At 35.9% G+C, this 13,254-nt stretch overlaps 1 protein-coding gene across 8 annotated transcripts in view; it reads left to right on the top strand.

The window, feature by feature from the left end:
* Positions 1 to 13,254, top strand: part of GPATCH8 (G-patch domain containing 8) — an 86,972-nt gene that overhangs the window by 52,265 nt on the left and 21,453 nt on the right. For 6 of the 8 annotated variants that reach the window (XM_019665589.1, XM_019665592.1, XM_019665590.1 and 3 more), the window contains 2 exons: positions 6,192 to 6,259; positions 6,868 to 6,954. In XM_019665589.1, coding sequence (XP_019521134.1) covers positions 6,233 to 6,259; positions 6,868 to 6,954 — 114 coding nt within the window. In that variant the 5' untranslated portion in view covers positions 6,192 to 6,232. Of the gene's footprint in view, positions 1 to 4,158; positions 4,204 to 5,356; positions 5,373 to 6,191; positions 6,260 to 6,867; positions 6,955 to 13,254 lie in introns of all 8 variants that reach the window. The other 2 variants (XM_019665591.1, XM_019665593.1) reach the window with 2 other exon arrangements.

Genomic DNA, 13,254 nt, shown 5'->3' on the forward strand with positions numbered 1-13,254 from the left:
CACTGCAGCCTACACCATCGCCAGTGACTCACAGCAGCCCAGCAAAAGGTCAAGCTATTGTTCACCATCTTAGCTGTAGAGGGCGCAGCGTCACTGGCCCTCATATGTGGGATCTGAACTGGGGCCCTGCTGCTCAGAGCTGGTGTCCCAAGCCAATTCCTAACCAGTGCACCACTCGGCCGGCCCACCGTTTTTTTTAAATATGTATACATTTTTTTGGCTCCCTCTATAGAAAGAAAATAATTAAAAATGAATTGGGAAGAGGATTAATGTGGAAAGTAAAGGAGGAGCAGGTTAAATAAAGCTAAAAAGTCTTTTTTGGGTTATAGAGTGATCCTGGTCTAGTAAAAAATTCTGTGTTATGGAAAACTGAACCAATACTAAGTAAATACAATGCTAAGAAGGCATTGGATTGTTGGATTATTACACTACAACAGAGCTGGCTACTACCTACTTAACTCCTCCAAATATTTTTTACTCAGATATTTTCTATTCTTCAAACTTAATAATTGAAGTGAACCTTAGAGACCATTAAGTTTATCTTAACTCCTTAAACATTTGATGCCTGCTTCTCCATGACTGCTTGCTAAGATGATAGATAAAACATATTGAACAAGCCTCTAATGAACAGTAATTCAAAACTCAAATATTTCTCTATAATGGCATGCATGTTTTTTGAGATATGGATACCTGTATAATATAGCCATATGTTCTATTTGATCAAATAATTCCTTACTGACAAGGCAATTATAAATCAATATCTTGTGGCTTTAAGCAGAAAACACCAGAATGACTAAATATTTACACCTGAACAATTCAGTTTGAGACCCATTATGAACATGTTCATTATCTTGAGGCAAAAAATGGGTTTTAATCAAATGCTACGCTATCCTAGATGCTGTTTCAGTTATTCAGGATACAAACATAAGTAAACCTCAGGGCACAAAAGTGTTTTCCAACTGTTTTTTGTTTTTGTTTTTTTAAACTAAGGACCTAGCATTGTTTTCCCCTCTCCCCTAAGTCTCTTGTTTTGGATTATTTTACCCAAAATTTTATTAAATTGGTTTTTCCGTTTAAAAACTAAATCGATTTTAGCATAATGTTTAGCATGAGACAGCCTTCAGTGAGACAATATAATTTTTGGCCCAAACAGTCTTATCTAGAATAAAAGTATGATTTCCTTTAGGTGGTTTTTTTTTTAATTGAAAGTGCCTCCTGAATTCCCTTTATTACCTCTCCTTAGACTTGAATATCTCATGTTGTCCCTGGATGAGATACCCTTTCCAGGCTTAATTAACATTCTGATTCTATAACACTTTTACTAAATTTTTTGCCCCTTCTCTGTCTCCATTTATTAATATATTAAGTTATATGATTAAAATTGAACTGTTTTATCCTAGAAAGCCACCTCTGATACTGTGTAAAGATGGAAGGATGGAGATTCCTTTAGGTCACAGTTAAACTTCTGTGTCCTTAGAACACATATCTGTATTTGACAAAGTAATCTGGTTGTTGTATAGATCACTAAACAGGCTATGGCAAGAATGTAGTCAGTTTTTGTAGTACTGGAGAGCTTGAATTCTGTTTTGAGTAGGAAGTCTTTTTTTTTTTTAAATGTAGATAACTCTGTAGGGAATAATTAATGTACTTGGTGTTTCCAGTTTCCAGTGTTTCCTGAGAGGTAGCATTTATCATGTTACAGTTACTAAGAAAAAAATATCTAAATGATGCTAAAAGTAATAGTTCTTATACTATTGAAGACTATCAGTTTCAGGAGAAATTTGCAAAAGTGAAGCTTTGATTTGGAAATAAATGTACCGTTTTTTACTCAGTGTTTCTCAAAGTTGTATGTAATCACCATTTTAATCAATGAAATTATATTTAAAGGCGCTAACATAGCTTACTGTAGAGACCTATTTTGGATAGTTTTGCAAATCAGAATAGTCACCATCCTAATTTTCTATTTTTCTTGATTTTCACATATGTATTTGAGTTGCTTAAAGTAAGAAATCGGTAGATTTAAAGGTGTCAGGTCAAATTCTTGGCCTTTATCAGTTTAATTGCCTTTTGGAAGTAGATTTTGTGACTTTGGTGGTTTTTATATTTGGTGCTTTTACTTCTGCTTTATTAGGGTTAGTCTTTAAAAACAATTTTAGAGATCTTTAAAAGACAACTTGAGACATTTTAAAGCTTTTGAACCACATATGCATTGCTCCAGAAATGTTCTGTTTTTTCCCCCTCATGCCAGAAATTTAGATTGGTAAGATTATTTTTCCTAATTATAGATAATTCATAGGGTGTAGGATTTGTTTTGATCACTGCCATATGCCCAATGCCTTCCAACAGTGCCTGGTCTGTAGTAGCAACTCAATAAGTATTTGTAGTAAATATTTGTGATTGAATGAATCTCAATAAGGGGAAAGGCAGCGGAGATAAATTGTGTTCTTACATCTGTTGACTATCTGACCAGTGTTTTAATGATTAGGAAGCTTTTTTTTTCTAATTTATTTCTGTAGGGAAGTCATGTGCCTTCTGTTTCTGCAGTGTGGCTGACTACCAGATTTTGGTTGTCCTTCAGTATTTTTCCCCCCAATTGTTCTATTCCTAGATTTTGTCTCTTTAAAAATAGCATTTCTCAAAAACAGGTATTTTCTCTACAATCTAGTTCTTTGGGCCAGTTTTGTAGATCGGTATATCCTTAACTGTTTTAAAACCAAAACTGATTCATGAGGGATTGTTCTTAGAAATACGGTGGCTATAGGCAATCAATGGATTTTTATATTTGACCTTATTCTCTCTTCAGTTATGATAAGTCATAGCGCCTTCACATTTAACAAGAGGTGCATATATGAACATTTTAGCTTTTCTTTTTTTTGGTCATTGTAGAAGTAAAACTGCCTTTTCAAATATAGAAAGTACAGTTCTAGTTGGTTAATGAAACATATAAAGATCTTTTCAAAAAATTTTTATTGAGATATAATTAACATACAACAGAAAGTTCTTAGTTTAATGGATTTTAAGAACTATTTGCCCCCTTTAAAAGAAACCAAGAAATAGGAAACCTGGCTATATAATTAAATTTATTTTAAAAAGAAGTTTAGTTTTCTAGAGAGTATCATTAGTAAATATTCTGTTGCTACCTACCACTTGGAAATTCACCACTATACTTTGTTATTCAGGTGTTCCACAGTGATGGTCTTTATGATAGGATTTATCATTGATCACAAATGAATAAATTGAGTGGATTTTTTTCTTTTTTAATGCTGCAACCTCTTCCTGTATATACTGTTCAGTGTCTTTTCCCACTGGGATTTTCCCCTTGATCTGGACCTTCTTTACTAATTGAAAGAAATTACTGCTTGGCCTAGGCAGTAATGTCACCTTCCAGTTGTTTTTAAAGCCAAACTTTATTTTCTGTGAGTTACCTCTGAGTAGACTAACTGTAAATGTGACAGCCCATTCGATGCCACTTTTTCTGGAGTTCCTGGTCTCCTTCAAAGCTGAGAATTGTTGTGTGCAGAAAGAAAGATGTCCATGGTTCTGGGAAGACTTCATTAAAAAAAACCAAAGTTCTAAAGAAAGCTAATTCAGAAGTTTTATTCATTCATAACTGAACTCAAATGCACATAGTTTTCCAAGCACTGAAGATCTAAGGTTATTTTCCAGACCTTTTACTGATTATATTTTTTAGTAAGGTCTTGATGACTCCCCTCCTGCTCCTCAAATCCTCTTGGTATTTTTTAGTGAAGCAAATAAACTTGATCACTGTCTAGTTGATCTGACCGTCTTTGATATTATTTCTTTAAGAAGAAGTCCCCCCTTGGGCCCTGAATACTGATTTACGAGAAGGAATAGTTAAATGAGAGATTGGAAACTAGAGCTAGTTCTCTCACTTTAAACTAACACCTTCCCCCACCCCCTGCATTATTAAAAAGGAGATTGTTCATGTTCTCAAGTAGCAGTACAAAAATCTCACACCCTGGTCTGACCAGTATGAAAATAACTGCTGTAGCAGGAACTGTCCTTCCTCTGATCCCAGCTGAAATTGGGGGAGGGACAAAGCCCGATTGTTACTTTACCCCATCCTGTCTGCCTGCTAGAAGGCCTGTTTCCTACCCTAATGGTTTCTGCCTAACAAATGGTGTTTCTTTTTTACAGCATTATGATCCTGGACTTGTTGTGGTGATGGTAAACTTAGCAGTGGTAATTTTTTATTTTCAGACTGAATTACTCCTTTTGTCATCAGTGCACCAATATGTTAGGCTTACTTTCTCTGTTGTAGCCTTCATCCTTCTGCTTGGTCTTTTTCATTTTCCTTTCCTTTCCTTATGCAACTTGTCTGATCCTTGTTCATTAAAGGGTAATGTTAAGAAGGGACGTATCTATTTGTGTTAGAACTGCCAAAAAAAAATCAGTTAAAACATTAAATTCTAATACTGTCCAAAACTTGATTTCCCCACAATGTAATGGGCACTAGCACTTGCTACTGCAATTTATAAATAAATTAAAACAAACTTTGACTGCCTTAGAAGGCAAAAGTACTAATGCCGAGTTTATAAACAGGGGTTTACAGAGGTAATGAATTTGTACCAAAACTTTCTTGATTCTTGCATAACAAATTCAGACAGACCAAAAAAAAAAAAAAAAGTAAATTCCGTTGTCATTTTTTTCCAATTCTTTTATTGGACCATTTGTTTTTACCAGTAAATCCCTGATTGAGACGTTATGAAAGTGATATTGCATCTAGGAAGTCATTTTTATAACCTGTCTTAATTTGGTCCTTTTGCTAAAGATTGCAGTCACTGCTTATTTATTATACCATTGGGCATAAGGTAGTAATTCATTTCCATTTTAACTGGCAGTCTTTGATAGTATCCAAGAGAAGGCTGTATTTTATAACTTTTTTCCTTTTTCTGGCATGAGATGTTCTTTATTTACTTAAACATTTTTTTCACTATGATAATTATTCCTTATTATCTCCTTATTTATTGTTTAAAAAATAATGGGATATTGGTGATAAGTAGTTAAACTTCTGAATTTGATTTTCATTATTTTTTAAAGATAAAAAGTAATCCCACAAACACAGAGCAACTGGATACAAGTGGTTGCTGGTCACTTTGAAAACAGTTTCTTCTTTTTTCTCCAGGACCAAACCTAGTCATGATCATGGCATTTACTATTATTCTTTTTAGTTTGGTTTTGGTAATATATTACATTTAGCCTGACAAAACTCAACTTTTAGCCCAAAGGTATAATATATATGTGTGTATAACAAAAACATAAAAACCAAAACAATTGTTTACACCAGCCTGAGTGAAATGATGAGGGAAGTAAACATTGTGTTTTTTCACTAAAGGTGTACAACGGATAAGGTAAGTCCTCTTTTCAGTGGGCTTACATCACAATAAACAGCGCAAGTTGTGATGTAAAACAGCTGTGGTAGTAAAGTGCTTGTCTGCCCCATTTTGCTTTGTTTGGCTGGTTATGAGTGGATTAAATATACATTTTTAAAAATCTCCAGCATAGATTGATTAGTTTAAAGTCAATTTTCTTCGCAACTAGTCCTTTTCACAGCTTACCGATGGTCATAGCCAGTGTTAAATCCACTCTGGAAAATGGGAACTCAGGGCACCAGTTCAAAAGAAAAACTATTCTTTATTCCTAGGGGCAACTAACTGTTGCTTTTAATTTAAAATTTTCATAGCCCCACTTAACTGTAAAGCATCTTAAAAAAAAAATATTAAACATACTGAGTTGCAATTAGAATCTTTCCTGTATCATGTTTAAAACTGCTTTTTTGATTTAAGCATGTCAGTTGAGATATTTATTACCAGTTTTAAAACTGTGTGTGGGAGGATGTCAGTGGACAGTAAGAATGAAGTGATTCTTGATGAAAAGTTATTTTAAACCTCCTGGCGCCATTGCTTAGAAGCGCTTTGCATTACTTACTTAATTTTGCCATAATAATCTGGAATTATCCTCAACTGGAAGGACAGTCAAAGTGGTTAGTTGGGCTTAAACTAGAAGAGGTAGGTTTGGTTGTAAGCTGTGAGAATGGCTTGTGTTTGGTTCACTGTAGCTTTCTGGTCTCTGCACTCCAAGGCAAGATCTCTAACCACCCAAACCCAATGTGTAAAGTGAGTTGTTGGCTTAGCTTTGCATCTTACCTTGATTATGTGTTCCTGTTACAGGGAGAACAGATCCCATTCCAATTGTTGTCAAGTATGATGTCATGGGCATGGGTCGCATGGAAATGGAGGTAAATTGATCTCCTTAGCTCACTTGTTTTATCAGATATTTAAAATTGATATTAATTCCAGATTCAGATGCCAATGCAAGAATACATTAGATAGGATGTAATTTTAATATTTTTCTTTGGAAATTTTAAATTTATTTTACATTTTTATTTAGTGCTGCCTTTGAGGCAGGTAGGTGGCAAATAATAACCCTCTTTTAACAGGGGCATAAAGAAGTTTAGTGGTTTGCCCAGGGTTATGCCACAAGGCAAGATCAGACTTAAACCCAGACCCCAGTGCTCATTTCAGTAGCTGTGTACAGCTGTCATGTGTGATATCTTCTTTTCATTGCCTAAAACATTTTGTCCTTTTACTCCTAATTCTTTAGCATTTAGCATTGAATTAAAGTCTGTTATCAAAAACTGCCTGTTGGGAACCACCAACATGAAAGGATTAATGAACTATTTTGCGTGCTATTTTCTCTGTAGGGTAACAATAAAGCAAGAGGTTGCTGAGCAAAATACAGAGTTTTTTATTTTCATACAATACTGTAGTTGTGCAAATGACTTTTTTTTATAGCTAATTTGGGGTACTTTAGGAATTAAGACTAATTATATCTATTTTTGTTAAGCTCGATTATGCCGAAGATGCTACCGAACGGCGCCGTGTCCTAGAAGTTGAGAAAGAAGACACGGAAGAATTGAGACAGAAATACAAGGTACTTAAATGAAGTCTTTCTTGCATGTGGGGTGCTCACACTGAAAGAGATAATCATTTTTGGTGAAAAGGATCTTTGTTAATGACTGCATTTGTTTGACATTTGGTGGTGATTAGGAGTAGATCTCAAGTTTCCATTACTTTCCTATTTATTGCTTCTAAAACAGCGGTTCTCAACCTTCCTAATGCCGCAACCCCTTAATACAGTTCCTCATGTTGTGATGACCCCCAACCATAAAATTATTTTCATTGCTATTCTATAACTGTAATTTTGCTACTCTTATGAATCGTAATGTAAATATCTTTTTGTTTTCCGATGGTCTTAGGCGACCCCTGTGAAAGGGTCCCCATTCGATCCCCAAAGGGGTCGCAACAGGTTGAGAACCGCTGCTCTAAAAACTATAGAGATAACACCCACTTCACAAGCCTGCTGGGAAGATTGCATTAGTGTTTAAAAACAATGCCTGGTACACAGTAGGTAGTAATAGCAGTAAAAATTGTTAATTTAAGAGTCTTTTGAGAGCTTGATACCTATTGTTACGCCCTTTTTAATGGATGAGGTGTTTAAAGAGTAACAAATACAGGACTTAATTATTTTCCTTTTTAAGGGCTAAGTTATAGAAAACTGCAGCTTAGAACATGCTATAATTTAGCTTTCAAAAAGACCTACCAGGGAACATGTTTTTCAAGATCCAATCTCCACCATAAAATAGGTAAATTTGAAAATGAGAAACAGGCTTAGCTAAGATTATCATATAGAAACATCATTTGATCATGATACTTAAAACTGGGAAAAGAGAAAGGGGACTGATTTTAAATATCTGTTCTACCAAAATATATAAAGTAAAAACTGACAGAACTAAAAGGAGAAATGTTAAAGCCACCCACAATAGTGGGAGATTTTAGTATACCTCTCATAGAATTTGATAGAAGTAGAGGAAATACATCGGCAAGGATATTTTGGAAGATCTCAACAACATCGTTAACAAATTTCACCTAATGGTTATATAGAACTATGTACCCAATCACTTTGAAAATAAAGAATTTCAAACATATATGGAGCATTTGTTTAAATGAAAGTTTTTATCATGTGTCGTAAACAATGTTATCAGCAAATTTCAAAGAACTGAAATCAAGTTATCAAACCGCAAACCAATCAATTAATAAAAAGATAATAGAAAAATCCCTATGTTTGGAAATTATGAAACACATTGTTGCATAACCTGTCAGTAAAAGAAGAAATCACAATGTTAATTGGAAAATATTTTGGGCTGAAAGATTAAAAACACCACATATCAAAACTTGTGGGATAAGCTAAAACAATAAGATGTTTGATAGCAAATACATATCCTTAATGCTTACGTTAGAAAAAAAAGAATGGCAGGAGGTAAATGAAGTAAAAATTCCTATCCGGAAGTTAGAAAGAGAACAGCAAAATAAACCCAAAGAACGTAAGGAAAAGAATAATAAGGATAAGAACAGAAATGAATGAAACAGAAAACAAACATACAACACAGCCAAATACACTTGTGATATTACGAAAGAAAAGGAGATAGAAAACCAATATCAATAATGAAAAAAGAGGACATCATTTCAGATGCAGCAGGCACTAAAATATAACTTTATTCCATCAAATGTAAAAATTAGATTTAACTGGACAAATTCCTAAAAAATATAACTTATAAAGAAATAGGAAACTTCAGTAATCCTGTAACTATTATATAAATTGAATCTGTGGTAAAAAAAATTATTTTAAATAAAATCTTTCCTTAAAGCCCAATAACTTCATTGAGTTCTGTTAAAATTCGTAAAAAAAAGAACTTCAGTCCTAACCAGCAATTTCTAATCTTCCAGAGAATTGAAAATGAATAAAAACTCCCAGCTCATTTAATGAGAGACTAGTACCATCTTGATGATAAATCCTGATAAGGATAGTATGAGAAGGATAATTATATGACACTCTGATTTATAGCACAGATGTACATCTTAAAACACTAGCAAACACCAGGACCAATTTAGGATATGTGACCAGGTTATTCCAGGAATGCAAGATTGCTTTAATGTTAGAAATCAATTTATATAGTCAGCCACATTAAGAGATTAAAGGAAAAAAATTATATGATCATCTCAATAGATGCAAAAAAAAAAGCATTATATAAAATACAGCATTCATTCATGATGAAAAGTCTTGTCCAACTTGATAAAGAAAGGACTTTCCTTAACCAGATAGACTGCCTACAAAAATCATGTAAGAAACATCATGCTTAATTTTGAAAAGTTGAAAGCTTCTTTTGAGATGAGACATAACAAGGATGCCTGTTGTCCTTGTTTCTATTAAATGTTGGGCTGGCGGTCCTAAGCAGCACAATAAGGTAGACAGGCAGAAACAGACAAAGATATAAGAGATAAAAGGAAGAGACAAAACTGCAGGTATTATATACATAGATATCTAAAAGAATATACAGATGAATTACACAGATTACTACCAGAGTTTAACAGGATGCTAGATACAAAATCATAAATTTAAATTTGTATATCTTTACAGTTATATCAACAAGAGTTAGTAAATGAAGATTACAAAAATGTCACCATTTGTAATAGCAAAAATACATATGAAGCACTAAAGAATGGATCTAATGAGATGTGTTAAGACATAGGGCCAAGATTCTAAAACATTAGTGAGAGGCATTAAAGAACAATGAATAAAAAGTAAGATTTTTAATCATTTGTTCATGAATTAGAAAACTCAGTATTATAAAGAAAGGTGCTTTCCCCAAATTTTTCTGTATATTCAGTGCAATCAAGTCAAAATCCCAAAAGTCAGAATACAATGTTGATTCTACTAGAGTCTAGTGGAATCGAATGTGCTCAAAGCAAACAACCATCAACCTAGAATTGTATACCCAGCAAAAGTATCTTAAGAGTAAATATAAAAATGGATTGATTTTTAGATAAAAAAAATTAGTTTGCCACCAAAAGACTCACCTAAAAGAAATTTCAAAGAAAGTACGTTAGGAAGATGGAATGTGATTTCCATTGAAAGCCCTGAGATGCAATAAGGAATCTCTTATAATCAATATTTTAATTAAGTTACATGTGTGATTTTTAATCCAGTCTTATCTATTTTGGAAGAATAAATCTTCTAAATCTATATAAACACTACAAAAACAATATTTTATAGAATGAAATAAAAACCAAGATAGAGTTAAAATAATGCTGCTGTAGTCACCATTGCTAGAAGATGGATTCCTTGGTACCTGCTGCTTCATATATCGCTTGCTTTTCGATCAGTCTCATGTAGATGCACCTGACAGGAGGAGAGTAAATTACAGTCTGCACCCTAGTTTTAAGGGAGGTTAGAAAAGTGAGCTTTCTGATTTCTATCTGGGGAAACCAACACTGATAAAGAAGAATATTAGTCAGACAACATGAAACCGCCCAGGATGCTTAGAGAAAATTATTGTGAAGGATTCAGTAGGGCAAATAGCATAATGTGCTATATATATTCACTTTTCAGTTTTAATAAATTTATCCAAAATAGTTCAATACTGGCATTCCACAAATACAGCAACCTTTTGTTTCTTACTGATTAAGTAGTTCATGTGAGAAATGGTAGAAAGATGGTAGATAGAGCCGCTTTGAAAGTGCATCCAAGGGCCGGCCAAGTGGCACTTTGGTTAAGAGCTGGCTTGGGACCCCAGAGGGCCCCGGTTTGGATCCCACATATGAGGGCCAGTGACACTGCCCTCTACAGCTAAGAGGCTAAACAACAGCTCAACCTGGAGCTGGGCTGCCGTGAGTCGCCAGAGACAGCGTAGTCTGCAGCCCCTGCTGCAGTGGAGTGCCATGGGCTACCGCGTGTAACCAGCAGCCGCCCGTGAGTGGCCATCCAGAAGCCGGCGACTGATCTTTGTGCCCAGGAAGAGCACAATGATGGTGCCAACTTGGGCCAGTGAAGCAATGTCCTCCACAACTAGACTGAAGAACAAAAGGACAGCAACTTGTCTGTTCCCCTCCCCCAATTCCCCAATAAAAAAATCTTAAAAAAAAAAAAAAGTGTATCTAAAAGTTACAACACTGAATAGAAGAAAGGCCAGTTTTTAGAAGCCTTCAAAAATCCTTTTTCTGTTAAGCAAAAGGAGCTACTCATTGTGGGAGTAATGCATCTACTCTGCTGTAAAAGGCTATCAAGTACGTGAATCATTTATCATTTCTTTCCCCTTCTCATTCCCCGGTGCTACCTTATAGCAAATGAATATACTCAACTGTCTTTTGATGTCTAGTTTTTAAGTGGAACTGCTGAAGCATATTGGACCACCTCTTTGGGTCAGTCCCACAGTTTTGAGCCAAAACCTCATTAAGACTAGTGGCTAACCAACGTATCTGTGTTGGCATTTCAAAATTAACAGTGCAGTTTATTTGGAGAATAACCTCATAACATTTAACTCCACAACTGGCCACAATCTCAAGTAATCTGTTTATATTAAAGCCTAAAAAATTGAATATAGTTACTCCAGCTTTCTTTCAGCTTTCTAAGTCCTCATGTTTTAGGGGTATCTCTTGTAATCAGAATGTAGTTGGGTTGTGTTTCTCTAACAGTTTTATAGTACATTTACATTTCTTGTAATTACTTATAAATCTGTTTCTGTCATCTTTTTACTTTGTTTTCCTGTGTCTTATTGTCTTTTCTTGCATTTATAAAATAGAAGTTTTCTTTTTTTTTTTTAAAGATTTTTATTGGGGAATTGGGGGATGGGAACAGCACTGGGGAATTGGGGGAAGGGGAACAGACAAGTTGCTGTCGTTTTGTTCTTCAGTCTAGTTGTGGAGGACGTTGCTTCACTGGCCCAAGTTGGCACCATCATTGCACTCTTCCCGGGCGAGGCAGATCAGTCTCCGGCTTCTGGACAGCCACTCACTGCGGCTGCTGGCCACTCACGCTGGCTGCTGGCTACACACATTAGCCCATGGCAACCCACTGCCACAGGGGCTGCAGCCTACGCCGTCGCCAGCGACTCATGGCAGCCCAGCTCCAGGTTGAGCTGTTGTTCAGCATCTTAGCTGTGGAGGGCAGTGTCACTGGCCCTCATATGTGGGATCCGAACCGGGGCCCTCTGGCGTCCCAAGCCAGTTCTTAACCATCGCACCACTCGGCCAGCCCAAAATTGAAGTTTTCTTATTCCTTCCCCCTTTACTACTTCTATTCTTCTAATAATTACCCTTGGGATTTTAATACAAATTATGCTTAATTTAACAAAATCTAATGTTAACTCCATCTCAGTCAGTAGAAGAACTCTAGAACACTTGAACTTCAAAAACTCTTCAAACGATTTGGCTACTAGCATTTTGCTTTTATCTGTTTTCCATCCTGCTAACTAGGTGTTGTTGTTATTATTATTAGTCTATATATTTAGTGATTTTATTGCTTACAATTTACTTTAACAAATCTTTTTTCTGGCATCGTTTTCCTTCTTCCCTAAGTGCATCCTTAAAACAGTGACTTTCAAGCCCACAGTAACAAATATGTTTAATACTATTGCAACCACACACACAACTGAAACAAATGTTTTACAAGACAATATTTACCCTCATGTGAAATACACTATATATTTTTTTCTTTTTTATGCCTATTACAATCTACTTAATGCCATGACCCACTAGTGGGTCACAATCTATGATTTCAAAATACTGCTTTAAGAAGGAATTTTTTTTTTTTTTTAGCTGAGCCATCCTGCCACCTGTTGGCAGCTCAGCGTGGGCCGGGAATCGAACCACTGTTACTCAGAGCTGGCACTCTTGAGCGAGCTCTTAACCAATTGAGCCATTCTGCCAGCCCAAGAAGGAATTTTTTAATGAATCCATTGGTCTGTCTAGTTTTTTTTTTTCTTTTAAAGATTTTATTGGGGAATTGGGGAAGGGGAACAGTGCTGGGGAATCAGGGGAAGGGGAACAGACAAGTTGCTGTCCTTTTGTTCTTCAGTCTATTTGTGAAGGACTTTGCTTCACTGGCCCATGTTGGTATTATCATTGCGCTCTTCCTGGGTGAGGCAGATTGGTTGCCGGCCTCTAGACGACCGCTCACAGTGGCTTTTGGCAGCTCACACTGGCTGCTGGCCACACACGGTAGCTTATGGCAGCCCATTGCAGCAGGGGCTGCAGCCTACGCCGTCGCCAGCGACTCATGGCAGCCCAGCTCCAGGTTGAGCTGTTGTTCAGCCTCTTAGCTGTAGAGGGCAGTGTCACTGGCCCTCATGTGGCATCCGAACCGGGGCCCTACTGCTGAGAGCTGGCGTCCCAAGCC

This window comes from Hipposideros armiger, unplaced genomic scaffold (assembly GCF_001890085.2).
Source record: "Hipposideros armiger isolate ML-2016 unplaced genomic scaffold, ASM189008v1 scaffold_447, whole genome shotgun sequence".
In the NCBI taxonomy this organism is placed as follows: Eukaryota; Metazoa; Chordata; class Mammalia; order Chiroptera; family Hipposideridae; genus Hipposideros; species Hipposideros armiger.